We start from the raw sequence: 13,855 nt of genomic DNA, 5'->3' as shown, positions 1-13,855 counted from the left end.
GGCATAGTGTGCAAGGCCAGGTTGGACACAGGGGCTGGGAGCAAGCTGCTCTAGTGGAAGGTGTCCCTGCCCATGTCAGGGGTTGGAGCTGGAGGAGCTTTAAGGTCCCTTCAACCCAAACCATTCCGTGATTCCAAAGGGCCCTGGCCCAGCTCCCACAAGCAGCTCCCCCGGGCACCCCCTTTCCGCTCCGCTCCCCGCTAACCCGGAAAGGCTTTTCCCGCCAGTCACGGCGAGCACCGCCCCCTCCCTCACCCCGGCAGCTGATTGGAAGAGGGGCTGTCCGTCAGGGGCAGGCTCCGCCCCTCTACAGCTTTCCCGCCTTCCTCTGCGCCTGCGTGGGGAACCGGCCGTGGCTGCCGTGGCAACCCGGGGCGGGAGGTGAGGGAGGGGAGGCCGCAATGGCCGCAGCCCTGAGGGGAGAGAGGGGCAGGGGGGATTGGTTGTATTTGGACGTGGGGGAAGCTTTCCCACCCAAAGGGGAGGATGCGGCGGTGGGCGCTGTGGAAGGGAGGGAAGGTCCTGCCTGTGGTACACGCGGTGTCCCGCAGGGATGAGGCCGGTGGGTGAGGTTTGCCTGGAGCAGCCCTGAGCGTGGGGCTTTGGCAGGTCCTGACACCGGGTTGAGGTTCAGGGTGTTCATTTTGTGCTGTCTTGTTTTGTTAGGGGAAATCTCAAGAGTTTCCTTGAAAAGCTCCGGAGTTCTGGAATCTGAAAGTTAAGAGGGGTGAGGCAGCTCTGCTCTGGAGCCAGGCTGGGAGAGCTGGGCTGGGTCAGCCTGGAGAAGAGAAGGCTCCTGAAGGGGAGACCTTAGAGCAGCTCCAGTGCCTAAAGGGGCTGCAGGAAAGCTGGAGAGGGGCTTTGGACAAGGGCCTGTAGGGACAGGACAAGGGGAATGGCTTTAACCTGCCAGAGGGGAGACTGAGATGAGCTCTTAGGCAGAAGCTCTTCCCTGTGAGGGTGCTGAGGCGCTGGCACAGGGTGCCCAGAGAAGCTGTGGCTGCCCCATCCCTGGCAGTGTTCAAGGCCAGGTTGGACACAGGGGCTTGGAGCAAGCTGCTCTAGTGGAAGGTGTCCCTGCCCGTGGCAAGGGGTTGGAACTGGATGAGCTTTAAGTTAAGTTCCATTCAACCCAAGCCATTCCCTGATGCTATGGTTTCACAGCTGATACGATGTGGCTCACCTTCCTCCTGCTGTAAGGACTAGCTTTAAGTAGTTTTTATTTCCCCTCTTTCAAGTTGAAGAGGAATGACACCAGTGCTTTGTACAGGATGTAACCTGGTGCATGATTATGTGTTGCAGGGTCCATCTTCAGAGCTTGATGTGGAGTCCCACCACTCTGTAAAGACTTAGCCATGGTAATGCAGGTTTGATTCTTCTGAAGGGTATTGATACTGCTTTTTAAGGAAATGGAAATTAACATCCGAAAGGTTCCTTCCCAGGGCTGCAGGGTATAAACTGACCTGCCCAGATTCACTTTTGTGTGCAAATACGCACTGAATGAGTAGCTTTTCTTGTTCTTGGTTACAGGCTGTAAAATGTAACACAAATCCCATAAAGCCTCAAATCCTAATGCTTGTATGGGAATGAAGGTGCTGCACACACATGGCTTTCCCAGTACGTTTGAAGAGTGTTCAGAAGTCACACTGGGCTATAGTTTAAAACTCATAAGAGATCAGGGTGAGAAGTCTGATATGTGTGACTTCCATCTCTATACACTGAAAAATAACCATGCTCTGTTCAGCATCACACATCCTCTGGCTGCCTGATAAATCCTTAAGGAATACTGGGATTCCTTATGGAATTGGAATTCCTTAGAGAGCTGTAGCACCAAGTTGACTCTGGCACCTCTGAAGGTGCATGCACACCCACAGGGTGTTATTTCTGACAGGCTTTGTGATGCTGTAGCTTGTTGGCTTCCTGTGTTTCTTGAACCCCTGCTCTTAGGTTGTTGCTCCCATGTGTGAGCTGACTGCAGGTTACAGCTTACAGATGCGACATCCCATGAGAGATGGCAAAGGGAAGACAAGGGAGTTGCTGGCAGCGCTGGAGAGCTTTTCAAGTCTGGAGGTTGGAGGTACCTGCTGCAGAGGGGCAGCAGGAGCAGTGAGGGTGCTGTAGGCAAAAGGCAGTGCCTGCTCCTCACTGCAGACTTGGACAGTTTGTCCTTACATGTAAGCACCTTTATTCTTCGGAAAGATGAGCTACAACCAAATTGTGAGCAGGAGCCTCCCTGTGCTCACAGAATCCACCAGAGGCCCTGCTGGAAGCACATGAACAGGGAACGTGACTCAGGTGACTGCCTGAACCATCTGACATAAGCATCTACTCTAGGAAGTGTGCACATTCCAGCACATGGAGTATTCAACACATTCTGTCCAATTGAGGTCTGCAAAAAAGGCTTGTCACCTTCTCCAGTGCGTGTCTGGGTTCAGGTGGTTTGCAGGCTGCAGGGCTGAAGGTCTGGGAAACAATCTGCCCTCTGCCACAGCGCACACTCTGTTTTCTGTCTTTGTTTTCCCTCCTGTGGGTAGTGCTCCTATGTGCTTTATATGGAAATCTTGACTTTGTTTCTTTATCTGTACATGTGTCTTCACATTGTGGTCCTGGCTGACTCTGAAGGTTGTACCCTGACTGTTCTCACAGCTCAGAGCACAAATGTTTGTCTCTTTTTGCACTCTCCTGAGCTGTAAGGGACTTGTTAAAACTGATACAGTGAAAAATGCCATTTATATGGCTTTCTCCTAGTTCATGCCCAGCTGGCAGTTACCTGTGGCCTTTCTGGCTGTGTCTGTGCTAATTCTTCCTAATGAAGTGCTTGGATCTGTTTAATTACAGTGTGCAAGCAAGGCAAGTAACAACAGTAGCTGGACAGATGCATTGAGTGACTTGGTGTGTACTGAAAGTGCTCTTGATATTGGACCAGAGATCAAATCCTTCCAGTCCCTTACAGTGTGTAAATACTCCTGTTCAGCCTTTTCTCTGGGCTGTGGCTCCATCCTCAACATTCCCGGGATGCTGCCCACCTCCTGGCTCCATGTTGCCATTGCCGTCACCATCACAGCAGCAATGGGAGATCCCTTTGGGTCCCTCGCCCTGCTTTTTGTGGGTCCCTCGCCCTGCTTTTTGTTGCTCTGTACCTGCAGCAGCATCTTCCACATGCACACACTCTGGGCTTGTTGTGAGGAGTGTCCAGGATGGATGAGAGAACAATCCAGGGAGTGAATTGGGCTCTGGCAAATCTCTATTGGAAGCAAGAGGCTGGACTTTCAGGCACCAGCACTAATCACCTGGAGTTAACAGGAGCATTCTTTTGCCCTGCTTTATGGCTTTGGTGAGTCTTGGCAACACCTTCCTACATAGAGAGTGGCAGAGCTGCTCTTTCTGTTTGTGGTACTGCTAATAGCACAGAGCAACTGTGTCACAGAGCCTTGGAAAGGCCACAGCTGTGGAAAGGAGACCTGATTTTCTGGTTTATGATCCAGAGCCACAAGTAGACATGTAGTAGTGGATGAACAGAGGCTTAGTTTGCATCAGGATTGTATCTTAATGCATTAATTACAAAAGCTATTGGGAAGAATGGATGATTTTCATTGCGCAAAAGGCTTTTTTTTTAGCCAGAGAGAAGCAGAAGGAAACACTCATTAGCTCTGTCTGATGCTTTTAAACATTATTACAGCCTATAGAGCAAATATGGATTTGGTGAAAGTGTATTAATACTTGTGAGTCTGTGTATAAAATCGCCACAAAGTACAGGAGTCTGTGGTGAGGGGCTCGGAGCTATTACTGTGAGTCAGGACTCCCATGCAATGGGAACAGTTGTTCCAGGATGAGTAGGGATCCTCTACTGAGAAGTGAGACAATAAAGATGTGGATTAATGGAGTCTTTCTGTACTCATTTTCTCTCTGCAGGCAGGTAAACGCAGCAAACCCAAGCGTGGCAAAGGTAAAGGCGCCAGTAAGAAAGAGCAGAAGGTGGTGAAGGAAGTGGATATCCTCAGCCCAGATGCCATGCTCAATGCTTACTACATCTGCCACAATGCTGCTGCCTGCCTGGAGTTACGGGGCTTTCCCTGGCCTGGCTCCCCCAAAAAGAAGAAAAGAAAGTAACTGTCTGGAAGGTGAAGGACTTGGAGAAAACCAGGCTGCCCTGGGAAGAAGAGACATTTCTGTGGATTAGACTCTAGTGATTAGCTCATATTTGGCCTGTTGTGTCCATACAAAGACACTCTTATTATAGCTCCAGACTAGATTGACAAATGGTGAGTGACGCTGTGCTGGTGCATTTTCAGCTGTGGCATTTCACCCTCTGGTTCTGTGTGGAATAAAACTTGCTCTCTGTAGTCTGAAGGGTTTGTAGTGAAGTTTGCTTTACCCAAACTGATGTTGCTCTTTTATGGATGGGACATACTTCCCAACAGTGTTGGTGGAAAACTGAGTTCAGAAAGTGGATACCACAGACTGACAGTGTTAAGTATGATTTCTAGAACATCATTTTATCTGTCAGTCACCTGACACTCCACCTCTGGGTCAGCAAAGAGCCATGAGATGCCATCTATGTGGTTCACCTCATTCTGAACGAAATGGCTACATTTGGTCAGATAAACTGTACCTGAAGCTCTAGTAAATTACCACCAGCTCTCCTTTGGCTGTAGTTAAAATCTGGAGATCTAGCTTAGATGTTGTCAGTGATGCTGTTGCACAGTCAGAGGTGATGATGAATTTCCACACCCTTAGAGCAATAGGTCTTAGCCCAAAAACCCTGTTTGGAGATCACAAGCTTTGTGTTGCAGTAGGGAATTGTTTCACTCCATTTCCTCCATGTGTGTTTAACATAGCCTTTGGTCTGGAGGAATAGTTGGGAAAAGAGAATCTGCAATAGGCTAGAGCTGCTATAAGGAGAGGCGTCCCAGTTCTCTTGGATACCTGAGGGACTGTGAGTATGCAAGACTGCTCTCCACATCAAGCAGCACTTTGATGTGCACAGAAGTATCACATCAAGATTTCAGTTGGTTTCTCAGGGCTGAACATCTGTGGTGGCAACCTGGCAGGGCAGCGAGCTGGCTTTCGAGGCCATTTCTGCTTGACTCCCCTGCAGAAAGAGGTGCAGCACCTTTCCAGCTTCCAGGTAACTGTTATGGATAATGGAAGAGTCGATTATTACGTGATTGATCTAAACCGATAAAGGCCTTGTTCTGTATCTCAAGCTTAAAATGTTCCCTCCATCAAGAGGTGTAGACAAGGTAAAATCATAGTTTTGTGGCACTGCTTGTAGGCCAACCACCATCATTATGTACTGCACTACTCCACTCATTTCATAGAATCCCAGACTTGTTTGGGTGGGGAGGGACCTTAAAGCTCCTCCAGTTCCAATCCCCTGCCACGGGCAGGGACACCTTCCACTAGAGCAGCTTGCTCCAAGCCCCTGTGTCCAACCTGGCCTTGAACACTGCCAGGGATGGGGCAGCCACAGCTTCTGTGTGCACCCTGTGCCAGCGCCTCAGCACCCTCACAGGGAAGAGCTTCTGCCTTATCTCCAACCTGAACTTCCCCTGTTTGTTTGAACCCATCACCCCTTGTCCTATCACTCCAGTCCCTGATGAAGAGTCCCTCCCCAGCATCCTTGTAGCCCCCTTCAGACACTGGGAGCTGCTGTGAGGTCTCCATGCAGCTTCTCTTCTCCACGCTGAACAGCCCCAGTGTTCTCAGCCTGTCTTCACGAGGGAGGTGCTCCAGCTTCGGTGTGTCTTCATCTACCTGTCAAAGAAGTCATGATGGGTATCCCATTTCCTTCCTAACTAGTCTGCAGTTGACATGTTCTGCTGAACCAGAGATGTGGTTTGCTGTACCAGTTTGTCAATGTTGTATATCAACGTGTCGTCCTTGGCATTTACTCCTGTTCTTGCTTCCCCATCACCCACCAGGAAGTCTCTGGTCACAGCATACACTTGCAGCTATTTCCTTTATCAGTGTTCTAAAGGAAGAGATCTCTTGCAACCACCTTCAGCTAAATGTTTAAGAGTAAATTTACCAAAGAACATTTCATTTTTGTATGATTATTTACCACACAGAGCTTTAAGGGACTGTTTCTGAGCACTGAGGTAGGAACTGCTCAGCATCATGGGGCAGCTCCCACCATCACTGTCAGTGTGGGTCCCAGGGGCAGTTTTGCAGGAGAAGTTGAAAATGAACCCACTTTAACAGCAACTGCAGCAGAGCAAGTGTTTGGGGAAGTAACTTCCTTCTGGGCAACTTATTTCTCTTTGTCAGGGACTGTAGCGATAGGGTGATGGGTTCAAACTGAAACAGGGGATGTTCAGGTTAGATCTTAGGCAGAAGCTCTTCACTGCGAGGGTGCTGAGGCGCTGGCACAGGGTGCCCAGAGAAGCTGTGGCTGCCCCATCCCTGGCAGTGTTCAAGGCCAGGTTGGACACAGGGGCTTGGAGCAAGCTGCTCTAGTGGAAGGTGCCCCTGCCTGTGGCAGGGGTTGGAGCTGGATGAGCTTTAAGGTCCCTTCCAACCCAAACCAGTCTGGGATTCAATGATTTCTCTAGTATTAGGGCTCCCTTCGTGTTGCTGGTACCAAGCAGTCGTGCACAACCTGTTGCTCTGGGCAGATGAGGTTAACGTTTCCTGTAGGAAGCTGTACACCTAAGCTGTGTGTTAAATATACTCTGGATGTTGATGTGCATGTTTGTGGGTGAGCTGCAGTGATGGGCAAAGTCACAGGACTTTTATGTGAGTGATGCCTATATCCATATAAAGTTTAAAAAGGTATTATTCACCACATTTGGTATTTCAAGCTGTATGTGAGCAGTTTCCCTTCTTTTACTCTTTCATTCAGTCAGCATTTCTGTACTGCCTGGCATCTCCTGTTGTTTATTTTCACATTAACAAACACATTGTGGTTCTTAATGATAAATAAGAGAGGCTTGAGAAGTGACATGGATCCTTTTGTCTCACTTCTCATTTTAAGAAACGCTCTGGCTGTCATTTCCTGACTTCAGAGGGGAATTCTGCTCATAAATGGTATCTCCATAATGAAGAGGAGGTTCCTATGGTGAGTTCTTAAAGAGAAACTTCCATCCAAAAGGCCTTATTAGATGTTGGCACTACACAGTGTCAGAAGAAGTAAATAAAGTTTTCAGTAAGTTAACTCCTCTCTCATCTACTCATGGCTGTGGCTGCCCCATCTCTGGCAGTGTTCAAGGCCAGGTTGGACACAGGGGCTTGGGGCAAGCTGCTCCAGTGGAAGGTGTCCCTGCCTGTGGCAGGGGTTGGAGCTGGGTGAGCTTTAAGGTCCCTTCCAACCCAAACCATTCCATGATTCTATCGATGGCTTATTTGATCTTTCTTGGTCTGAAAAAAAGGTCTGCAGAATAGATCTACCCCAAACCCTCATCTGATCGGATGGATGCACAACCACAGTACATATCTGAAGGGGGCCTATAAGGATGATGGGGAGGGACTATAGTGATCGGACGAGGGGTGATGGGTTCAAACTTAAACAGGGGAAGTTTAGATTGGATCTAAGGAAGAAGTTCTTTACTGTAAGGGTGGTGAGGCACTGGAATGGGTTGCCCAGGGAAGTTGTGAATGCTCCATCCCTGGCAGTGTTCAAGGCCAGGTTGGCCACAGCCTTGGGTGACATGGTTTAGTGTGCGGTGTCCCTACCCATGGCAGGGGGGTTGGAACTGGGTGATCTTAAGGTCCTTTCCAACCCTAACTATTCTATGATTCTATGATGCAGCACTTGGCATGTTGGATACACAGTAAGAACTACTTGGATTGCCCATTCCATAGCAGGAATGATCTGGCTCCCTTCTTGTTTACACAAAATGTTACTATCTGTGATAACTTCTGTGGGTTTCTTTTCATGGCAGTTCAAGATAGGCTGACCAACCTTCTTGAAACCATGATGTGCTTATATATGCAGGGAATTTGTATTCTGTGACATTGGCTTTTGATGATGCTGGGAGTTTCCCATCCTAGATTTAACGCATCCTTCACTAGATATGGTTGTGGAAGAACAAGGGGAGATGCTTTGCATGTATAAGATGGATTTTTTTACATCGGAGAACTGTTGATAATTCCTATTTCATGCCTGCAGGGTTTGATTGGGATGTAAATAGGTTTTATCAAGCCCCCAAGACAGCAGAAGTGAAGGCTGGATCACAAGGGATGCAGGTGAATGATGTCATGTGCCTAGTTTTCTTAATCTGACCTTTCAGGGGAAAGTGAAATCTCTTGCAACATCAGTTGCTCCATAGGAGAGCTTCCTAAGGAGAACTGTGGTTGTTTTACAGCTTCTGACATGACTTGCAATCTGCTACTGGCAACAATCCAGTGCTTGAAGAAAATGCCAACCAACCCTTATGAAATCACTGTGTCTTCTATTACTACTGGTAGTAGTGTCTCCTCGAGTGATCTGTTTTGTAACCTCACCTTATACTTCAGCTCTTCAAGGTAAGTAATGCTCTACTTATTATTTAAAGCTGAAGCTTCCACTAGTGATATCCCCCCCATCTTGTGCTGGGGTATATCAGAGCTTTCTAAGCATGAGGCTCTTTGTCTCACTCCAGTAATAACCACTGAGCTTGCTATGGTGTCCAACTCCTTTCAAATGGTGTCCTTGAAAGCAGGAGTCCTTCTGTCACCTGTTGTGTTGGGTCCTGGGATACTTTATCCAGGAAGCCTGGCACCTGAAAAAATAGATACAATATTCTAGGAGTACCTGATAATTATAGCTCACCCTTTGGGAACTGTCCAAGGAGTAGGTCTGTGTTCTTAGAAATGCTTCTATCGATGCCTCCTCCTTTCCCATTGTCTTTATGCATGTGGCTTGCATAACTTCTGTTGGCATCACCAGAAAGCAAGATAGCAGAATAGGAAACATTCCAGGCTCTTACACTGCAGCTGGTACTTTGCTTTTCTTGACTAGAACCACAGTTAGGGTCTGCTGCAATGCTTTGACAGGTCTTAAACCATTCACAACCTGGCACTGCAGGCTTACCTGGAAGAGGAGATCAAAGGAGCTTTAATAGTTTGTGGGATTTCAGTCCAGGGACTTTTGGGGGTGTCTCTGGTGAGCTTCTCTTGTCATGTCCCAGGATCATTCAGCTCTCAGGTAGCTCTAGAACTGTTCCCACACCTACAGTGGCAGAGCCTGAGCTCCCCAGCAGCCATAACCCACAGTTCATTGCTGTCTTTACAATGACCTTTCATGAAGAGAAAGTTCTGTCTCCTTTCTCCTAAAACTTCTTCCTTTCAGCTCTTTAGGGTAAGAAATGCACTATTCCAGCCTTTCATTCCTATGCTATAGTTTTTAAACCTGTTATTCTTGTTGCTTTCCTCTGTGCTTCACCAATGCTGCTGCCTCATCAGCACAAGGAGACAATTCACACCTCCAATGTGCAGGTTTTCTTCTCACATGTTGCTACATGAGAGTCATAAAACTGAGACTTATGGGATTAAACTGTCCTAAATCTAAAGCCTGCATCAATGCGTGGACTAGTCCTTTAGATTCGCATAGTGAGAGCAGTGCAGGATGCGATCCCTCAGATTAAATGTATGCAGAGGCTTAAAGCACCTCTGGGTGTGTTGGTTCAGGTACAGAAACACTGAGTGAGCTCTATCCCACTCTCTATAGGTTCATACTGAAAAAGCAAATTCAGATTTAGTGTGGGTACAGAAATGTGATTAGTTCAGGGAAACCAGCATGGCCATGGCTTGGGGTCCTAAGGAATTTGGGCTGAAGCCCATAAAAATGGGTATGAGACTTCTGTGACTTCAGTGCCTTGGATGCTGAAGGTAGAATTGTGGGGATATTCTCTCTGTCTAATCTGTTAAAGGAAACCACCCGGCCTCGGCATCCTTGTAGAGAGAACAAAAATACCTCCTGCCTTGAGCATGGCGGCGGCTCCAGACGCGGAGGAGCAGTTACACAGTTCCTTGGAGAGGAAGCGCCGTCGTCTCGAGCTTATCGCTCCTGCACAGTTGTAAACTCAGCCCTGCTCACTCTTGCTAATAATAGCCAAGTGTAATTGTGTGCAGGCAGCCAGACCAGCCAGGGGAAAACAGCCTCTTTAGCCAAAACTCGTTGAGTAATGAAGAAAAGCAAACATAAATATCCAACTCGGTGTAGTCAGTCTTCAGTGACTGCTTGGGGAGTTTATATCCCTAAGAAAAGCAGATTGGGCATGAACAAGGACTTGCAATGGGGGGATTTGCAGCCCTGGGCAGAGGGCGTTGCAGCAGCACGTTCTTCCTAATGCACTGCATTAGGAAGACAGGAGCTGATCTGAGGAAGTGTAAACACTGGGGCTGGACACCCAGGCTCACCAGAGCAGTGCTGGCCACAGCCACTCCCTCCAGCTCCGTCCCACAAGTGAGGACTCCATCAGGCTTCAGCAGCAGCACAGTGCTGGTACAGGACAAGCCTAAGCATCAAGGCCAGGCTGAACAGAGCCTTAGGTGACATGGTCTAATGTGAAGTGTCCCTGTCCATGGCAGGGGATTGGAACTAGTTGATCTTAAGGTCCTTTCCAACCCAAATCAGTCTAGGATCCTATGGAAATGAGATACTTGAGTCAGGCTGCCCCTGTCCTAAGAACTCATTAAGTCTTCACCAGTGTGCTTGAAAATAAGCTGCAGACAAAATGTGAGAAGAAAGCCTCCCTGCCAACAAGTTCCCAGCTCATTTCTTCATCTTTTACAGTCTCATCTTTGTCTCCCATTATCTATTTTTGCTGTAAAATCTACTGCAGTTTGGTGCTTTTGCAGGGAACATTGCAATGGGCACTGAAAAGCTATACATAATAGCCGAAGTGGGCTCTTATGTGCTACTCCCTCTCAGTAGTTGTTACTATTACTGCTTTTACACAGAGATGAGAGAATGGCACTCATCCAGCACTGCTGCCTCTTACTTTTAAATGCTCTGGGTACTGGCAGAATAGAAACAATCACTAGTTGTGAGAAGCAGAGAAGTTGGCTGCCGTGGGGCAAGCCCAAAACCCACACTACTTTGGTTACTGGTTGCTGCAGACAGAAACCACAAGTGAAGCTGCTGTCTCCAAGACACGTCATATGTCACTTCTGTTGCTGCACGTTCAGACCCCATTTTGTTGTATAATCAAATGCCAAAACAAGGGTCTTAGCCCCAGTATTTGGTATCTTCTAGATCTTCACATCATGCAACCCTTCTCTCTGCTGATGAGAGAACTGAGGTCTCCAGAGCCCACGGCATGGATCCCCTTTCTGCTGTAACTCTCCCTGCTCCCAAGGGAGGCTTAAGGATGTCTCAGAGCCCTGCTGGTCTGGGTGAGTATCCAAAACAGAACTCCAAAAATAGGAAGCAGGGCCCTAAAATTGTTTATTGTTGACCAAGAAAATGAATCTTGACATTAACTATTGAACCGGGGCCTACAAGAGACCTGGAGAGGGCCTTTGCACAAGGGCCAGTAGGGACAGGACAAGGAGAATGACTTTAACCTGCCAGAGGGGAGATTGGGATGAGCTCTTAGGCAGAAGTTCTTCCCTGTGAAAAGTGAATCAGTCACTTTTCTATGGGCTTAAGATGAGAATAAAAACTGTATGGAAGACCACTTTTTTTCCTGATGATATAAGATGCCAAGAGCCCGAGACTGCACCTCTTCCAAGCACAGGCAGCCACCAAGTGAAACCAGGCAGCAGAGGTTTTAACTCTGAGTCAGCTAGGGCATTTTGTGGCATGAGAATTGCTGCCAGGAACACATGTGCTGCATGAACACATGCAGCTCCAGTGTGCCAGGGATCAGCCTTCCCGTCTAAGCCCAGGGAGGTAACAGACCCTTGTTTGTTGTGATGTTTGTTATAAAATGAGCAGGAGTTGGTCTGTTCAGGAAGTCCTAAAGCTTCCCTGAGAAACTTTTTGGACACTCTCCCTCCTGCCCACATTGGCTGAGGTGATAGGAGCAATGTATTGGATTGACTTGCTCCATGAGATGCGCTAAACGCACCATCAAGTGCCACATCCACTTAGGAATACTTAATCTGTTTGTGGTCCCTACAAGTCAATACCAGCTTTTCCCACTTGTAAACTTCATGGTTGTAATGCAGCCAGTTCCACAGGAGAAAAGCCTTCACTGGAGCCAGGGCTCTTCTTTGTGCATGAATCCTGTTGCCCAAACCTGGTGGCACTTTCAGGCCAGACCTGTCTGAGGCTGTTGGCCAAAGCTCGGAAGCCACTTACACTGCTGGTAATAAGTCCCCCATGTCACCAAGCAGCACCAGCTAATTGACTCAGGCACTCCCATTCCCTTTATGCTTTCCTGGGGATCATTTCCTAGGCAATCCTTCCTTGTTACTCATCTGTTTTCTTGTTCTGTCCCAGAAGTCACCAACCAAAGACAAGGTGAGCTGCTAATACACCTGTACCAAGTCTTCTGACCTCTGCCCCATGGCCTCAACAGCACCTGAGCCAACACATCCAGCAGGTAACTTGACAGCATTGTCCTCACGTTATCCCTGCCACATTTTCTCTTTCCAGCCCCAGAATGTGGATGGGTAAAACCTTCTGTGTCTGCTCCATCATCAGAGCTCCCTTTCCTCACATTCCTACATTGTTCCTCCCCAGTCTTTCCCTGAATGCTGATTATGACATATGCTAACTAGCCCCTGGCATTCCCATGGGTGTACAAGCCAGGCTCCCTTCCCTTCTCCTGGCCAAAGGTACATTTGTACTTGAAATTAGTCTTTTCCCAAACCTTTTGACATAGGATCATGGGGTACAGCACAGTCTGGATGAACATGAGGACCTGGGAGACAAGTGCTGATGCTGGTTTTTAAAGAGAGAAAGTTAGTTTGTTCATACTGAAAAATGCTGCCTCTCAGGACCTTTCTGGTACATCCCAAATGTCCATGCTGTTCCCTAGAGAGAGGCTTTGGTCCCGTGTGTGCTCTTCTCTTCACGTAACTAAGAGCACTTTGAGAGGGGTGGAAAAAGAACACTGTGCCAGTCTCAGCCCCCTCAACAGCCACTGACTCATAAATGTGCACTTTGACAAGCCCGTGATTTGATCTGCCCATTCCAAACCCCTTAGCAACATGTGGCCTTGGAAATACCCACCTGGATGGGACCCCGAGACATCATGTCATACATCCTTCTCCCCGAGGCAGGAGCAACTCTACCTGCAGCATTCCTGAGTGGTATTCTGTCTAACCTGTTCTTAAAACCTCCAACTAAAGAGCTGAGGAGGCTCTGGGGGAGAATCCAGAGTGTTCCAAGGCTCTTCCAGTATTATCATATCCCACCATTATGAAATGATCTTGGTGGCTCTTTTATCTTCCTGTGATGTACCAGGAAGTGACCTTCCGCCTGCATTGCTTCTGGGTCACTGTGGGTTGGTTACACCAGGGCTGTTGTGTGGCACAGTCCCAGGTCTCAGTGCTCGTGGCCCTGCTTCAAACCTACTGATTACCACAAGGGAATTCCATTGCTGTTACAGTCCACATCAGCTGCCTCCACGTCTGCCTGCATTGGCACTCCCTCCCCCATCTTCAAGGAGCACCAGCCCAGCCAAAACACCTTCCTGGCTCTGCAGCAAGAGTTACATTCATCTGGTGTAAGTCATCATCTAGCCTGGATCCACATTTCATACCTACGGGAGGCCAGTGGCAGAAATCCAGAGCACCCAAAACTCAGAGTAATTGAGCCTATGGGCTAAGATACCATTCACACAAGCAGCAGAGGTGTTATTTTATCCAAAACGTGCATGTGGTAGCAAAGATTCCCCCTCCCCAAAATCCAGGGGCACTGCTGAAGCAACAACTGGAGTGTGACTGTAGATGGGCAGTCGATCCCGAGCTGAACCGATAC

The 13,855-nt window shown here is 48.2% G+C and overlaps 1 protein-coding gene and 1 long non-coding RNA gene across 3 annotated transcripts; both read left to right on the top strand.

The window, feature by feature from the left end:
* The first annotated feature begins 1,224 nt into the window (after window positions 1–1,224).
* On the top strand, window positions 1,225–4,200 carry SMKR1 (small lysine rich protein 1). 2 transcript variants are annotated; one of them, XM_061467902.1, is made up of 2 exons: window positions 1,225–1,358; window positions 3,913–4,200. In XM_061467902.1, the coding sequence occupies exons 1-2, from the start codon at window positions 1,356–1,358 to the stop codon at window positions 4,108–4,110; spliced, it is 201 nt and encodes a 66-aa protein (XP_061323886.1). In that variant the 5' UTR covers window positions 1,225–1,355; the 3' UTR covers window positions 4,111–4,200. The 2 variants fall into 2 exon arrangements, with proteins under 2 accessions (XP_061323886.1, XP_061323885.1); XM_061467901.1 differs by lacking the exon at window positions 1,225–1,358 and adding an exon at window positions 3,111–3,334.
* A 653-nt stretch (window positions 4,201–4,853) lies between these two features.
* LOC133276762 (uncharacterized) lies at window positions 4,854–11,298 on the top strand. The gene is made up of 3 exons (XR_009745990.1): window positions 4,854–5,128; window positions 8,307–8,466; window positions 11,180–11,298. It is a non-coding gene; the product is annotated as an uncharacterized LOC133276762 (long non-coding RNA).
* Window positions 11,299–13,855: the final 2,557 nt, after the last annotated feature.

The sequence above is a fragment of the Pezoporus flaviventris genome, unplaced genomic scaffold, assembly GCF_033815535.1.
Source record: "Pezoporus flaviventris isolate CSIRO_AGI_PZ_B2104156 unplaced genomic scaffold, CSIRO_AGI_Pfla_v1 ptg000046l, whole genome shotgun sequence".
In the NCBI taxonomy this organism is placed as follows: Eukaryota; Metazoa; Chordata; class Aves; order Psittaciformes; family Psittacidae; genus Pezoporus; species Pezoporus flaviventris.
This window is presented reverse-complemented; position numbering and strand designations above follow the sequence as displayed.